The 16,607-nt window shown below is 46.3% G+C and overlaps 1 protein-coding gene across 1 annotated transcript in view; it reads right to left on the bottom strand.

Annotated features, from left to right (window-relative positions):
* Positions 1-13,928, bottom strand: part of NFX1 (nuclear transcription factor, X-box binding 1) — a 102,882-nt gene extending 88,954 nt beyond the window's left edge. Inside the window, exons 1-2 of the mRNA XM_077269679.1 lie at positions 13,758-13,928; positions 1,929-2,996 (exon numbers count right to left, since the gene is read on the bottom strand). Coding sequence (XP_077125794.1) covers positions 1,929-2,996; positions 13,758-13,779 — 1,090 coding nt within the window. The 5' untranslated portion in view covers positions 13,780-13,928. The remainder of the gene's footprint in view (positions 1-1,928; positions 2,997-13,757) is intronic.
* Between the last annotated feature and the right edge of the window lie 2,679 nt (positions 13,929-16,607).

The raw sequence follows: 16,607 nt of genomic DNA on the forward strand, positions 1-16,607 counted from the left end.
CTTGTTTGGAAGCTATAACTAGTACAGCAAAAGCAGCCTGCAAGATGAAGCAGTGCTCAATTTGCTATTGAAATTTTTTTTTTAATTAAAACTTCCAAAATTAGATTTTATTCCACAGTGCGGTCTCATCTAATTAGGTGGGTAAATTGCATGCAAAAAGACAACAAAACATCTTATTACAAATTCTCTGCTTTCTCAAGAATATGAAGCATGCTCTTTGCTTAGGTAACTGGCCACTCAGACTGCAAGGTGGCTGGTAACCTTGGCAACGAAATGTACATACTAGAATTAAAAATCCCTCTGTTCTTTGGAATGGAGAGGATTTTTAATAAGAGGTACTTTGCAAAGCTGCTTCCTTTTACAAGCACTCTGCAATATTCCCCACTTAAGAAGCCGACACATCCCCTTTAATTTATGCTGAAAAGTAAATGGCATTTAAAAAACAAACAAATGCCTCAAAAGTGGGAAAAAGTATGAAATAAGCCTGCAAAACTGCAGCGTAAATAACTAAAAAGCATCACTGTGTGGTTAACCTTTCATGAACAACAGAACTAATCTAGAACTGGGCAGCTGCAGGTTTCCAGTAGCAACCAAGCTTTTTCTCCTTTCTTGTAACTGCTTTATTCCCGCTGTAAGAGACCACTTTTAGAGGTCTGCTGACCACCTACAATCAGGAAATTGCTGCCGCCGTAGCATTGGAGTTAAATGGTAGCGCAAGGCGAGTGCGATCCAAGAAATGCATTGTGTAGGCTTAATAACGGCTTACTGAAAGCCAGGAGCGCATAATGGTGTGAATACGGGCAAAGTAAAGCTTAACACAATGCTATCCATCCATGTACAAAAGCTAAGTAAAAAGAAATAAGACTAATAAAAAAAATTATAGAATTCAAGATCGATGGAAAACATGTACGGTAAATATATACAACGCTCAAACTGACCAAGGGCAGATTTCGGGATATAGTTCCTTGCCTATCAAACCAGAAAATACACTCAGCTCATCAGCTACATTAGACATGGTCTCATTTCTTACCATATTATTATAGTTGTTTCCTGCCACGCCATCCTGGTAGTGAAATACCTGGGAAACCTAGGAAGTCGTGTTATTACTTACTATGGGTACGTGGGCAGTTATGCCTTACACACTAATCTAAGACCCCAACAGGCAGCAAGGAACGGTTACTACTTACTTACGTTACATTTTCAGCACTTACCCAACCTGAGGTGCCTTCTCCACCTACTCATTGTATATTGCCAAGAATTAAAGCAGCGGACAAATACTATGAAGTGAACCCTGCAGGTGGAAAAAACTAAAACCTTTACAGGTATTGCTGATAAGGCAACTGCCAAATATATTATTAGCTAGTTCAGGATCAAGCCATTTTCTCCCCATTCCTGACCAGGGGTTTTTCATACATGCGATTTTAACAGCTTTAAGTACAAGTCTCTCTCTTGCTTGTGCAGTGCGGTGCGGTGCGATCAGGAAGGCAGAGGTGGTAATAAACATCGCTGCCTTCTTTATGGAAACTCCAACTGGCAGCTTACTCTGCATTGACGTTAGAACATCAGAGCAGAGTAAAGTGAGGACCATCTGGATGCTTTTAGTCTATGGGCAGTCCACAACTAGTTAATAGGAGGTGACTTTTTGCCAGGGCTCACTCTGGATTCTAGTAAAAGGCTATTACAATAATTTTTAGGAGCAGTCTGGTTAGACACACAAGTCCAGAATGGCTGATAAAGCATCTCATTAAATGTCACTACATACACACACGTACTGACACAAGATCCCATTTAACACTCTGCATGCATAAGTTCAGCCAGTTTGTTTCTACACAGCAGGGAATATTACGAAAACATTTCTTACTAAAATTTTCACTTTTACAAAGAAAACTAAGCCACCAGGCATTTAACTGATATATTGGACTTTTTACCTGTATGTGTTTCCTTGCTCTTTGGTATATCATGTTGTTTCTTCCACTGTCTGCTAAACCCAGGCTGCACAGAGGACTTAGAAGCACGCTCTTGAGATGAATGCTTCCTTCCTGCCGCTTTGTCACCATCAGACACCCAGTGATGTCCCCGAGACTTTGGCTCCTGGTATGTATTAGAAGGATGAGGTTCTTTTCCCCGGTCAGTCTTCTTTTCCTTTGCTGGAAATGTTGCTGGTTGGCTTTTGTCATGTCGTGACAACTTGTTGCTTTGCGCTTCGTTCCGCTTAAACGTCTGCACATCATCCTGAGGCTTTTTCCAATCCAGCGGCTCTCGTGAAGGTCTATTACCGGACAATGAAAGCTTCGGCTTGTCTTCAGTTCCTCTATCACATCGATCAAGTCTAGTTTTAAAACGGTCCTCCTTAGGTGTCCCTGATTTCCCAAAATCTCGAGGTGGAATGTTTTCAAACAACTCGTCAGTTTTTTGCTTTGGAGTTACCCGTTTCTCCTTGTCATATGAATATTTCGCTCTGTCGCGAGGTCCTCTGAGAGAACCCCCAGACACATGTGTTAGTCTCTTTGGCTTGGCACCTCGACTGTCAGCACTGCCAACCTCTTTCTCACTTTCTGACGAGCCTTGATCAGCGGGATCTCTTGTCCTTACACGCCAGTCACCAAGTGGTGTGATCCCAACAAATGATGACCTTGCTGATGTATCAGAAAGCGGCTGCCTGGAACTCCTATTGTGAGATCTCTCACTTCTAGATCTTTGCCACCTTTGATTCTGAAAGCTGTGATTCTTCACGGGTTTGTTGGTGACTTCAGGTGATCCCTGCTGGCCTCTCACATTGTTACTTGTGGCAGAGGTGTTGTAGGAGTGCACTTTCTGAGTGGGGCTCTCATGATTGCTCTCCCTCTGTGAAGGATGCTGATGGGACGCGGGCAAGTTACAATTTCTGGACCAATTTCTATTACTTTCTGTTCTCCCATGATTTCGCCAGCTTGTGTGATGACTTAAGTGCTCTCTTGGGACAAAGTCAGCAGCCTCAGGGTTATACTTTGTTAGCCCTAAAACAAAGGACAAGCATGTGAGTACAATGGTGATACATTACAAAAAGCTAGGCATTCACTAGAGAACAGCATTTGCCTCTAAACAAATCATTTGCTTGCTGAAACGCGACTACTCATATGGCTCTTCATTTGCAATCCTAATTCAGAATGTGATTCAATAAGACGCAGGTGCTTCTCAAAAACTAGAATTTCATCAAAAAGTTTTTTTTTTCAGTTCTTCAATAAAAAAAAAAAAGTGAAACTCATTATGTAGAGTCATCACAAACAGAGTGATGTATTTCATGTGTTTATTTCTGTTAATGTTGATGATTATGGATTACAGCCAATGAAAACCTGAAAGTCATTACCTCAGTAAATTGAATACTTTATAACACCAGCTTCAAGAAAAATACTTTTATTCTGAAACAATTGATCCATGGTGTTACAGAAACAGCAATACATTTTAAATGCACACCACATTCTGTCAAATGTGTGTGTTCAAAACGCGTTGCTGTTTCTGTAACACCATTGATGCATTTTTTTTTAGTATAAAAATACTTTTTGAAGAAACTTGGAATTTTATGAAGCTGGATTTTCTTACTCCAGTGGACCAGATGTACACATTGAACAGAACCGCTGCCATCCCAAAAATAGATCATCAATATTAGTTGTGTGAACCACCACCCTTCACCCTTTTATAATATCTTGGCAGTATACTATTCTGGAAACCACACACATTTTACAGCCAATAGTGGCGGTGTTTTTACAGGACACTTATTGTGATTTTAATGCTTTAAAAACCCACACACATTTTTACAGCAAATTACCAACATTGTGTGTTGCAGTTCTGGCAATGTGGTTCTTACAGAAAAAAAACAAAAAACTATTATGTCCATGTTCACAAGTTGCGTTATCACTGCGTTTTTTTCTGCAACCAAAACCTCTTTTGGCAAAAAAAAAAAAAAACTGCACCCAAAACCGGTTTTGCTGTGTTTTCGTGTTTTCAGGGTCAGCCTTGCTTCCACCTTGCAAGCACAAAGAATACAATGCAAGACGTATGAGAAACCATGAAAAACACAGTTTGATCAAATTATTTAGGGAAAAAATGTTTTATATTTATTAGGGGCAGTTTACTTTTAAAAACATTCATTTCATTATCACTAATTCAAGTAAACTTTTGAGTGGGGAGAAAATAGGACAAAAAAAAAGTTTTTTATGTCTAAAAAAAACTAGTCTGTCTGAAAAACCTAAAAAAACAAAATTTCTGAACAAAAACACTGGATTCTTGTTTGAAGGGCAGCCATGAACTAAGGTTATATATGAATTCATGGAGAAAAAAAAAATACACAATTGCAAACATATATAGTGAGGGAAGTAGAATTGGTCAGCCATTGTTTACTTTACACATAGCAAAAAGGTAGAGGTTTTTCAATTCAGTCAGGAAAAAAGACAAGTGTGTGAATGAGATTTCCGAAATGTCATCGCTTTTGCTGGTACTGTAAAAATGACGGATTTTGATGCGGACTTGCCGTGTATGCTATGAAAAATTCACAGTGGAAAATGTGGACATGTGACTGCACACTTAATGCTTAGTAAACATATCCTTTTCGCTTTGAACGCCCTGTCTATATTTCTTTTCTGGCTCTCGGCTTTCCACTTTTATTTTCAGCTCAAACCAGCTGTATGAAACTCTGCATCAGGTTTTACTATTATTAGGAGCCATTATAGGATAGCTCAGTGATACAGCTCTGGTACCCAAAAATGAAAACAGTTTTGCTGAAGTTGGTATAGGCAGATCTAATATGTTTTGGATATAATCACAAAACTGGACTTGGTTTTTTTCTTATTGCCATAAGCTTAAGGATCCTGGCAGCGGATACATTACCCATTCTTATTTCAGTTTCCTACATGTTCAAGATTTCTGGTAGCAATTGGTAAATGAAATACCGCTTATGTTCATTCCTGCTGATTTATTCCTAGGGGCTTGCTACAATATTTCAGTGTAGGCAATGGCAACTATCCAGAAGTGTAGAATGGAGATTGATATGGCTGCAGTGTTTAATGGGAACCTGGCAGGAGTTTCATGCTATCTGAACCAGGGGACCTTTTTTCTTTTGTGGCATTAGTTGTTTTTTGCATTAAATTCTTCAAAATGGCATACATAGTTCTTGAATTTGGTGCAAAATAAAAATATTGTCTATTTTGGCCTTTAACTGTTTCATTTTTGCAACTTCAGCTCAAAAAGTTGCAAAATAATTTAAAAAGTCACAACTACACCAAAATGAACAATCCATCAGAAACCCTACTGTAGGCAGTGACTGGACTGAGACGTACCCAAATAGTAAGACATCTGAAAAAGTCACATTTCATGAATCTGTTTAAACATCTGGATAATCAAAACGGTATAAAACAAATCAATAAAAGAAAAGACAACTTTAAAATGTTACAAAAACACTGAAACAACTAATGTTGAGCAAATGATAGGCATCTTGGCTTACAAGGCTGTGTATACGGATAGACTCAGCGGGAACCTGCAACGGATTAGTGCCCCAAGACACAATCAACGTCCATCTTCTAAAAATGTGTTTTTTTTCTGAAAATCTGCAGCCTTAGGGTGTGTGTCCACGTTCAGGATTACATCCGGATTAGCTGCGGATTGAACGCTGCATACAGCTACAGCGTCCAGATGTTACAGCATTGTGGAGGGGATTTTATGAAATCCCGTCTCCACTATGCGTGCAGACATGCATCCGGCGGCCCTGTGTTTACGGACAGGCGGCGCGTCTTTTTAGAACGCAGCATGGTGAAGCTCCGTCGCCGCAAGGTAAATCACAAGGCCCTATGCATAGGGTGCGGAGATTCCGGATGTGTGCAATGAACACATCCGGAATCACCGCGTGTTCAGAAGGGGGCGGCCCTTTGGGCGGAGCGGGTTTTCCACTCCGTCATTACGGACCGTGGACACACACCCTTAGGCTTCTTTTACACTTACCGTGATTTTAGCGGCTCATTTTTGCGGGCCATAATTTTCCCAGTCTGCCACAAAAAGGGGCCGCAAAAATCTTGCAGATCGCCGTTTTTCTGTATTAGAATAGTAGGGAAAAAGTAGGCACCATAAAAAAAAAAAAAAGGCTATCCGCAAAAATAGAATTCACGGTGCACCGCAAAAACAAGCTTCCGTTGTTTTTTGTGGCCCCATTGATTGTCAATGGGGCTCGTGTCCGTAAGCCGTGAAATATATCGAGCAAGCTCAATATTTTTTTCAGGGCCATAAATACGGCCCTCAAGGTGTACAGCGCTCCTATGAATTTTTGCTGCCTGTCTTTGTGGCCCCATAGAAATGCATTGGGGCTGCAAAAACGGGCCAAAAAAACACGGCAAGTGTAAAACCAGCCTTAGAGTAAACCACGCATGGCTGGAATAACAGCACGTATCTGATTCATGCTGCCCGTGGTTCTGGCGGCATCAATCATGTCCGGTTCCTTTTAAGTGACAGAGCATTGCTTCTACCAAGGTTGAATAAAGGTCCCCATACATATTACCACAGGCCAGAGCAGAGATTTGTAGCGTTTATTGGGGGCCACCCAACTCTAAATGTAGTAGGAGAAACCTAGCTCAAAGGTATGACATCTTCAGCTATATTTATAGGATACAAACATCTCCATACACATTATTAGTCCAGAGATAAAAAACATCAAAGTGTTTCTGGTGCATACTGCACCCTTACTAGATGATGCTAGGAAATGGGGTCTGCAGAAATTGAGGTGTCTGGATGGATCCGGTCAATCGTGTATGCATCTGGTTGCTATGTGTAGATGCAACATCATTGGACAATCCCTTTAAGGCTATGTGCACACGTCTGGAATTGCCGCAGAGATTTCAGCGGCAATTCCCGAACTACCTGCCGTGGGAAATACGCATACGGAATGTGTTTGAAATAGTATTTGACAAGTGTGACCAACTTTTTACTATTGATGCCTATGCAGCATCAATAGTAAAAATATCTAATGTTAAAAATAATTTAACAAAAAAAAAAAAAAATGGTTATTCTCACCTTCCGACGGGAATTCTACATGGCAATGGTGGGTACAATTTATTAGCCTGACTTGGGGACTGCCCTTGTCAGGGCGGGAGCACTACAGGGTCACGACTGGGGTAGCATAGAAACTCTTTTCTCCCCTCCCCCCTCAACATACACAGATGCTCCTGTGAAGGAAACTACGTATTTGGTGAGATAAAACAATTTTTTTTTATTGAGCACTGGTTTACATGAGCACATTTTTGCACTTTATCACCTTTGTCTTCTTGAGTATTATCCATTGGTCTTTTAGATATTTACTGTTAAAATTTATGTTTTATCCTATGTAAGGTGTTTCTCTTGGCTATTTTGGATATTCACCTTCCGACAGCCCCCGATCTCCTCACCGGTGCTCCCGGTACGTTCCGTTCCCAGGGATGCTTTGAGCGAAGGACCTTTGTGACGTCACGGTCGCGTGACTGCGACGTCATCCCAGGTCCTTCACACAATGCATCCCTGGGAACAGAAGACACCACGTGCACCGCTGAGAGGTGTGAGAACTCCGGGGGCCATCAGAAGGTAAGTATATCCCTATTTTTTATTTTAATTTGTAGGTTTTTTTTGTTTTGTTTTTTTAACAGGTATATGGTTCCCAGGGGCAGGAGGAGAGTCTCCTCTCCTCCACCCTGGGTACCAACCGCACATGATCTGCTTACTTCCCGCATGGTGGGCATAGCCCCATGTGGAAAGTAAGTGGATCAATGCATTCTTATGTGTGCGGAATCGCCGCAATTCCGCAGAATGAGTTTCCATTCTGGAAAAAAAAAATGCAGCATGTGCACAAAAAATGCGGAATGCATTCTAATAATAGGATGCGTAATGTATGCGTTTTTTTAGTGGTTTTATCACGATTGTATAGCGGAAAACCACCGAAAAAAACTTGAAAAATCCTGAACGTGTGCACATAGCCTAAGGGTATGTTTCCACGTTCAGGAAACGCTGCTTGTTTGACGCTGCGCAGCGCTGCAGCGTCAAACAAGCAGCGTCCAGATGTTCCAGCATAGTGGAGGGGATTTTATGAAATCCCGTCTCCACTATGCGTGGAAACCCGCACGCGGCGGCCCTGCGACTACGGACATGCTGCGCGTCTTTTCAGATCGCAGCATGCCCGTACACCTTGCGGGGACGCAGCGTCCCCGCAAGGCATATCACAGGGCCCTATGGGAGCGAGCGATCATCCCGGATGTGAAGAGTTAACACATCCGGCATGATCGCGTCCCATTAAGGGGGCGGGGCTTAGCGCCGAGCGGCTTCGCCGCTGCGGCGATACCGCCGGCCATCCTGACAGTGGAGTCATACCCTTAGGCTATGTGCACACATTCAGGATTATTTGTGGTTGTTTTAGCCTTTTTCCGCGGAAAAAAAAAAACAAAAAAAAAAAAAACACCACGCAATAAAAACTAATGCTGATTTCCTGCGGAAAAAGTCCGGATTTGCTCACTTTGCTATAAAGTATCAGTGCAGGCTGAAGGAAACCCCCTTGTTAGCAGAACCTGCGTTACATCCAGCAGACTACAATGGGAAGAGGAGGATGCTCCAGAGGAGGAAGGAGGAGAAGGGCAGCAGGCAGTAAATCCATGTCACATATTGCTCATATCCCCTATAATAATGAACTACATTTATGACCCTGTGAGCCACACTAACTTGGAAAAACCACTAAATAACAGGGGCATCTCTCTACAAGTGAAGGTGGAGTACTCAGGAGCAGCAGGAAGAAAATAAGAGCCACAAATAGCCACCTTTGACCTGGGGACAGGTCCTCTATAAATGGAAATGTTCCAGGATTTCACAGAACACAGTTGAATGACTGGAGATTTTATACTGGCCGAGATTAGAGCAAACTAGCTGTACTGCCGGCGAGCCTGTACATGTAAGGGAGCAGCAGGCTAGGAGGGACCTGCCATTACCATAGTGGAGTCGCTGAGACAAGGTTCTGAGCGTATACTTATGAGATATAAAAAAGTCTATCAAAAAAAGTTACATCACAACTTCAGCATTTATAGGGCGAGACATAGTAAGGATGTAGGGCAGACTCCGCACAACCCTCCGCTAGGGAAACTGACAGTAAGAACCTTCCAGCAGACCTGTCCCTGAGCCCAGACACCCGCACAGCTCCGCCTGACACCAGGGGGGCAGGAACAAGGGATGGCAATACTGGGAAATAACCAGTAATGTCTGCACTTCTCATACATGGAAGCTTCACACTCACCGGTTACACAGGACTCCTGCAAGATCGGATCCCCACCCACATCACAGACACATGGTGGGGGGCCGTCTGTGGGGTCTGCACAGGTTATATACTATTCCCCACATCACAGACACATGGTGGTGGGCCGTCTGTGGGGTCTGCACAGGCTATATACTATTCCCCCACATCACAGACGCATGGTGGTGGGCCATCTGTGGGGTCTGCACAGGCTATATACTATTCCCCCACATCACAGACGAATGGTGGTGGGCCGTCTGTGGGGTCTGCACAGGCTATATACTATTCCCCACATCACAGACGAATGGTGGTGGGCCGTCTGTGGGGTCTGCACAGGCTATATACTATTCCCCACATCACAGACACATGGTGGGGGGCCGTCTGTGGGGTCTGCACAGGCTATATACTATTCCCCACATCACAGACGAATGGTGGTGGGCAGTCTGTGGGGTCCGCACAGGCTATATACTATTCCCCACATCACAGACGAATGGTGGTGGGCCGTCTGTGGGGTCTGCACAGGTTATATACTATTCCCCACATCACAGACACATGGTGGTGGGCCATCTGTGGGGTCTGCACAGGTTATATACTATTCCCCACATCACAGACGCATGGTGGTGGGCCGTCTGTGGGGTCCGCACAAGCTATATACTATTCCCCACATCACAGACACATGGTGGGGGGCCATCTGTGGGGTCCGCACAGGTTATATACTATTCCCCACATCACAGACACATGGTGGGGGGCCGTCTGTGGGGTCTGCACAGGCTATATACTATTCCCCACATCACAGACACATGGTGGGGGGCCGTCTGTGGGGTCTGCACAGGTTATATACTATTCCCCACATCACAGACACATGGTGGGGGGCCTATATAGTATACAGATTGGCCGACAGCACTCACTGTTTTTGAGGGGCGCTCGTTCCAGATCCAGGGAACCCACCAGGAAAAGCGTATATCAAAAAGTAGAAAGAACAGCGCTCCAACCGGGTGTAATTATCCAAGTAAGGCTACTTTCACACTAGCGTCGGGAACAACCCGTCGCTGTGCGTCGGGCCGACGTTCCCGACGCTAGCGTGGTCTCCGCCGCACAACGGGGGCAGCGGATGCATTTTTCCCACGCATCCACTGCCCCATTGTGAGGTGTGGGGAAGTGCGGGGAGGTGGGGGCGGAGTTCCGGCCGCGCATGCGCGGTCGGAAAAAGCGGACCGTCGGGAGCAAAAAACGTTACATGTAACGTTTTTTTCTCCCGACGGTCCGCTACCACACGCCCAAGCGTCGCAAAACGGACGCACCGTTTGGCAATGCGTCGCTAATGTTAGTCTATGACGAAAAAACGTATCCAGCAAGAACTTTTGCTGGATGCGTAGTTTCGGCAAAACGACGCATTCGCGACGTATTGCAGTTAACGCTAGTGTGAAAGTAGCCTAACAGAATCTTTATTCCAGCCATGGTAAAACAGCGACGTTTCGGCCGAACATCCGGCCTTTTTCAAGCATGGTGGGGGGCCGTCTGTGCCCAAGTTATATAGTATTCCAATGGCAGGTGGGCTGTCTGTGCCCAGGTTATATAGTATTCTGATGGCAGGCGGGCTGTGTGGGGTCTGTACACAGGTTATATAGTATTCTGATGGCAGTTGGGCTGTCTGTGGGGTCTGTACACAGGTTACATAGTATTCTGACGGCAGGTGGGCTGTCTGTGGGGTCTGTACACAGGTTACATAGTATTCTGATGGCAGGTGGGCTGTCTGTGGGGTCTGTACACAGGTTACATAGTATTCTGATGGCAGGTGGGCTGTCTGTGGGGTCTGTGCCCAGGTTATATAGTACTCTGACGGCAGGTGGGCTGTCTGTGCGGTCTGTACACAGGTTACATAGTATTCTGATGGCAGGTGGGCTGTCTGTGGGGTCTGTGCCCAGGTTATATAGTACTCTGACGGCAGGTGGGCTGTCTGTGGGGTCTGTACACAGGTTACATAGTATTCTGATGGCAGGTGGGCTGTCTGTGGGGTCTGTGCCCAGGTTATATAGTACTCTGACGGCAGGTGGGCTGTCTGTGGGGTCTGTGCCCAGGTTATATAGTACTCTGACGGCAGGTGGGCTGTCTGTGGGGTCTGTGCCCAGGTTATATAGTACTCTGACGGCAGGTGGGCTGTCTGTGCGGTCTGTACACAGGTTACATAGTATTCTGATGGCAGGTGGGCTGTCTGTGGGGTCTGTGCCCAGGTTATATAGTACTCTGACGGCAGGTGGGCTGTCTGTGGGGTCTGTACACAGGTTACATAGTATTCTGATGGCAGGGTGGCAGTGGGGTCTGTACACAGGTTATACAGTACTCTGATGGCAGTGGGGTCTGTGCCCAAGTTACCGTATATAGTATTCTGATGGCAGTGGGGTCTGTACACAGGTTATATAGTATTCTGATGGCAGGTGGGCTGTCTGTGGGGTCTGTGCCCAGGTTATATAGTATTCTGACGGCAGGGTGGCAGTGGGGTCTGTACACAGGTTATATAGTATTCTGACGGCAGGTGGGCTGTCTGTGGGGTCTGTGCCCAGGTTATATAGTATTCTGACGGCAGGGTGGCAGTGGGGTCTGTACACAGGTTATATAGTACTCTGATGGCAGGCAGGGTGGCAGTGGGGTCTGTACACAGGTTATATAGTACTCTGATGGCAGGCAGGATGGCAGTAGGGTCTGTAAACAGGTTATATAGTATTCTGACGGCAGGGTGGCAGTGGGGTCTGTACACAGGTTACATAGTATTCTGATGGCAGGTGGGCTGTCTGTGGGGTCTGTGCCCAGGTTATATAGTACTCTGACGGCAGGTGGGCTGTCTGTGGGGTCTGTACACAGGTTACATAGTATTCTGATGGCAGGTGGGCTGTCTGTGGGGTCTGTGCCCAGGTTATATAGTACTCTGACGGCAGGTGGGCTGTCTGTGGGGTCTGTACACAGGTTACATAGTATTCTGATGGCAGGTGGGCTGTCTGTGGGGTCTCTGCCCAGGTTATATAGTACTCTGACGGCAGGTGGGCTGTCTGTGGGGTCTGTACACAGGTTACATTGTATTCTGATGGCAGGTGGGCTGTCTGTGGGGTCTGTGCCCAGGTTATATAGTACTCTGACGGCAGGTGGGCTGTCTGTGGGGTCTGTACACAGGTTACATAGTATTCTGACGGCAGGGTGGTCTGTACACAGGTTATACAGTACTCTGATGGCAGTGGGGTCTGTGCCCAAGTTATATAGTATTCTGATGGCAGGATGGCAGTGGGGTCTGTACACAGGTTATATAGTATTCTGATGGCAGGTGGGCTGTCTGTGGGGTCTGTGCCCAGGTTATATAGTATTCTGACGGCAGGGTGGCAGTGGGGTCTCTACACAGGTTATATAGTACTCTGATGGCAGGCAGGGTGGCAGTGGGGTCTGTACACAGGTTATATAGGATTCTGACGGCAGGTGGGCTGTCTGTGGGGTCTGTGCCCAGGTTATATAGTATTCTGACGGCAGGGTGGCAGTGGGGTCTGTGCCCAGGTTATATAGTACTCTGATGGCAGGCAGGGTGGCAGTGGGGTCTGTACACAGGTTATATAGGATTCTGACGGCAGGTGGGCTGTCTGTGGGGTCTGTGCCCAGGTTATATAGTATTCTGACGGCAGGGTGGCAGTGGGGTCTGTGCCCAGGTTATATAGTACTCTGATGGCAGGCAGGGTGGCAGTGGGGTCTGTACACAGGTTATATAGTACTCTGATGGCAGGCAGGGTGGCAGTAGGGTCTGTAAACAGGTTATATAGTATTCTGACGGCAGGGTGGCAGTGGGGTCTGTACACAGGTTATATAGTATTCTGACGGCAGGGTGGCAGTGGGGTCTGTGCCCAGGTTATATAGTACTCTGATGGCAGGCAGGGTGGCAGTAGGGTCTGTAAACAGGTTATATAGTATTCTGACGGCAGGGTGGCAGTGGGGTCTGTACACAGGTTATATAGTATTCTGACGGCAGGGTGGCAGTGGGGTCTGTACACAGGTTATATAGTATTCTGACGGCAGGGTGGCAGTGGGGTCTGTACACAGGTTATATAGTATTCTGACGGCAGGGTGGCAGTGGGGTCTGTGCCCAGGTTATATAGTACTCTGATGGCAGGCAGGGTGGCAGTAGGGTCTGTGCCCAGGTCCCCCCTAATCAGACAGCCAGAGGGCGCCAGCACTTCTGCCCTGTGGCACAGCGCCCAGCAGAGGTGGTATCAAAGGGCGCCGTCCTAGAGGTCGTGGTCACCTGGCCCTCAGCACAGAGGTGACAGTGCAAGGTGTCTACAGCCCACCACACTATCACCCCCATCATCCATAGGGAGCGCGCCCCCCACGAGAAGTGTTCCCCGGTGGACACCAGTCCATGACTCCTGCAGCACAGCTGACATCTGCTCCACACGCACAACCCCACACACAGCCCGCCTGTCACATTCTACACAACTCATTCCCGGAAAGTGAACAGTACCTGAGGGCTGCGCCTCCGCCATTCCAGCCACGCAACCGGCGGACAGATCACGTGACGTTTTGTCCCCGGTGATTCTCCCGACCTGCAGCTCCACCGACACGGATCCGTGCTCGTGCCTCCTGCCGACGTCACGTTACCAGCCACCGCGCAAGCCCCGATAGGCTACGCCCCTTGGCATCGACCGAGTCTGTTATTTCTTTCTTTCTTTCTTTTTTTTTTCAATCAACTTTATTTTGATAACAGGCAGTTTCATGAACGCGCCTCACTTGCGCATGTCAAGTTGCCACTAACTAGTAGGCTGCTCCATGTCGGGGTGCATGGGGTGGCTGGCTGCCGCAGTGTGTGTGAGGGGATTGCGCGTCCCCGACGCCATGCTGACGGTCATTACTGCTCCTTTTCCTTCCCTGGTGAACGCTACACCCTCTGAGCACAAGTCCTCGGCTGCTGGCTGTGGAGGGGCTCTGTCTGTGGAGGGGCTCTGTCTGTGGAGGGGCTCTGGCTGTGGAGGGATGCTGTGGAGGGACTCTTGCTGTGGAGGGACCCTGGCTGTGGAGGGACTCTGGCTGTGGAGGGGCTCTGTCTGTGGAGGGGCTCTGTCTGTGGAGGGGCTCTGTCTGTGGAGGGGCTCTGTCTGTGGAGGGACTCGCTGTGGAGGGGCTCTGGCTGTGGAGGGGCTCTGGCTGTGGAGGGGCTCTGGCTGTGGAGGGGCTCTGGCTATGGAGGGGCTCTGGCTGTGGAGGGACTCTGGCTGTGGAGGGGCTCTGGCTGTGGAGAGACTCTGGAGGGGCTCTGGCTGTGGAGGGACTCTGGCTGTGGAGAGACTCTATGGAGGGACTCTGGCTGTGGAGAGACTCTGTGGAGGGACTCTGTCTGTGGAGGGACTCTGGCTGTGGAGAGCTGGGACCCCACAGCCTGGGCTTTGTAGGACACCCGTCACTTTACCAAACACTGCTGGAAACAGTGTAAATTCCGCCATTGCCTTGTTTTGGGGCTTTGTTTTCACAGGCGGGTCAGTACGCAGATTACTGCAGGTTTTTTTTTTTAATTGATTAAAAAATTAAACTTTAAAAAAAAAAATTTGGCGCATGTCACCATTTTCCCAGGGCTGTAATATGTTTATTATTAATGGCGCTGTTTGGGGGCTTATTCTGTGTCCTGAGCGGACGTTATTAATGCCATTTCAGGGAGACTAGATGTGATCAATTTGTATTGTACTTTTTATGGCAGGTGGGGGTCAATAAATAATGCAATTCTGGTGTTTTCATTTCAAATATGTATTTTTTCCCTTTAGTTCCTTTATTTTCAAAGGGGCAGACAGAGGCCATTTGTTTAATTTGAAAACCTGATTTTTTTACTTAATTTCTTCGTTTCCTTAGGGTACTTTATCATGCAATCATCCAGACGCTTATACTACTGTATATACTGTGCTGCAGTATGTAGTGTAAATCCCATCTATGAAGCTCAGCATATGGCTTTATGGTCGTGTGACACAAGCACTAGTTATCAAAATGAGACCATGCGCTAGCAAAAACCACCGAAAGCCAAGCGCAGAGCACGTATAGAGAAATATAGATCAAGAGGCATAATACCTTTAAGGCCCAAACTGTGAGTGTGGCATCCACCCCGATGCGCGTTTCCGTATATACCTTCATCAGCCAATGGGATTAAACCAGATGTATCATGAATCATCTGCCACCAGGTAAACCTGGAAGTCAGCCAGCACTATGTCCTTGGTGTAGAGACTGTCCTGTGGCTGCAGTCTTAACTACGGTATTTATTTTACTGATGTTATAGTTTCCCTTACAGTCACAACATTAAAACCACTGACCGGTAGAATTTATTAGTGGAAAATGATGAGATATACTGGGTAGAAAGTGAACAGTCAGTTTTGAAATTGATGTGTTAGGAGCAGAGAAATGGGCAAGCATAAAGATCTCAGATGGTTTGATAAGGGACAAATTCTGAAGTGTCAATAACTGGGTCACGGCATCTAAATGGCATGCTTATTGGGTGTTTGTACAGTAGTATGTAGGGATGAGTACTTGCTACTAGTAGCAGAATTTGTTGGGTGTTCCTACTATGCAGTTGTACCTACTAGAGGTGGACCAAGAAAAGACAACCATTCTGGTGAAAGGCTATTAGTCACCTAAGATTCATTGATGCATGTGGGAAGTGAAGCTAGACTATCTTGTCCAATCTCACAAAAGAGCCACTGCTGAGTATGATAAGAGGGTATTAGACTGCATGACACATAGCAGTTTGCTCATAATCAGTGTGTGTAAATTAACTGCACTGCAGATTGGAGAGTGGCATGTTGATCAATATTGCCATCAATGGTCATTTGGGCATTGGAAGTGGACAAAGGAGCAATAGAAGAAGGTGGCTTCATCTGTTGATTCACAATTTCTTGTTCAAGTGGGCAGCTACCAATGATACATGTGTGTCATTTATACTGAAAAAATGGAAAGGTGGCAACAGGATGTATTTGGTAAAAGGCAAAATGATGCTCAGGGCAATTTTCTTCAAGATCATTGATCCTTGCATTTGTGTAGGTATTTTGACACATACCACCAACCTAAACATGCTGGTGTACCTTATAATTCACGTTCCCGAGTTTTTCCATGATCTCTTTCGGGCCTTGCCACTCTGCCAAGAATTTGCTCTCCACCGTAGGGTAAGGCTTCTTGTATGGCTCGTCTTACCGTTTTCCGGATGTGCGCATCATCACCTGGAGATGGAGAGGAGACCGCCAGCCTTACACGAACCACCTCTGTGAGGAGCTCCATTTGCAGTGTTAGCGCCTCCTGCTGCTGAAGCAGTTGTTGAAGCTGCTGTGCTAACAGCCTATTC

This window comes from Ranitomeya variabilis, chromosome 6 (genome assembly GCF_051348905.1).
Source record: "Ranitomeya variabilis isolate aRanVar5 chromosome 6, aRanVar5.hap1, whole genome shotgun sequence".
In the NCBI taxonomy this organism is placed as follows: Eukaryota; Metazoa; Chordata; class Amphibia; order Anura; family Dendrobatidae; genus Ranitomeya; species Ranitomeya variabilis.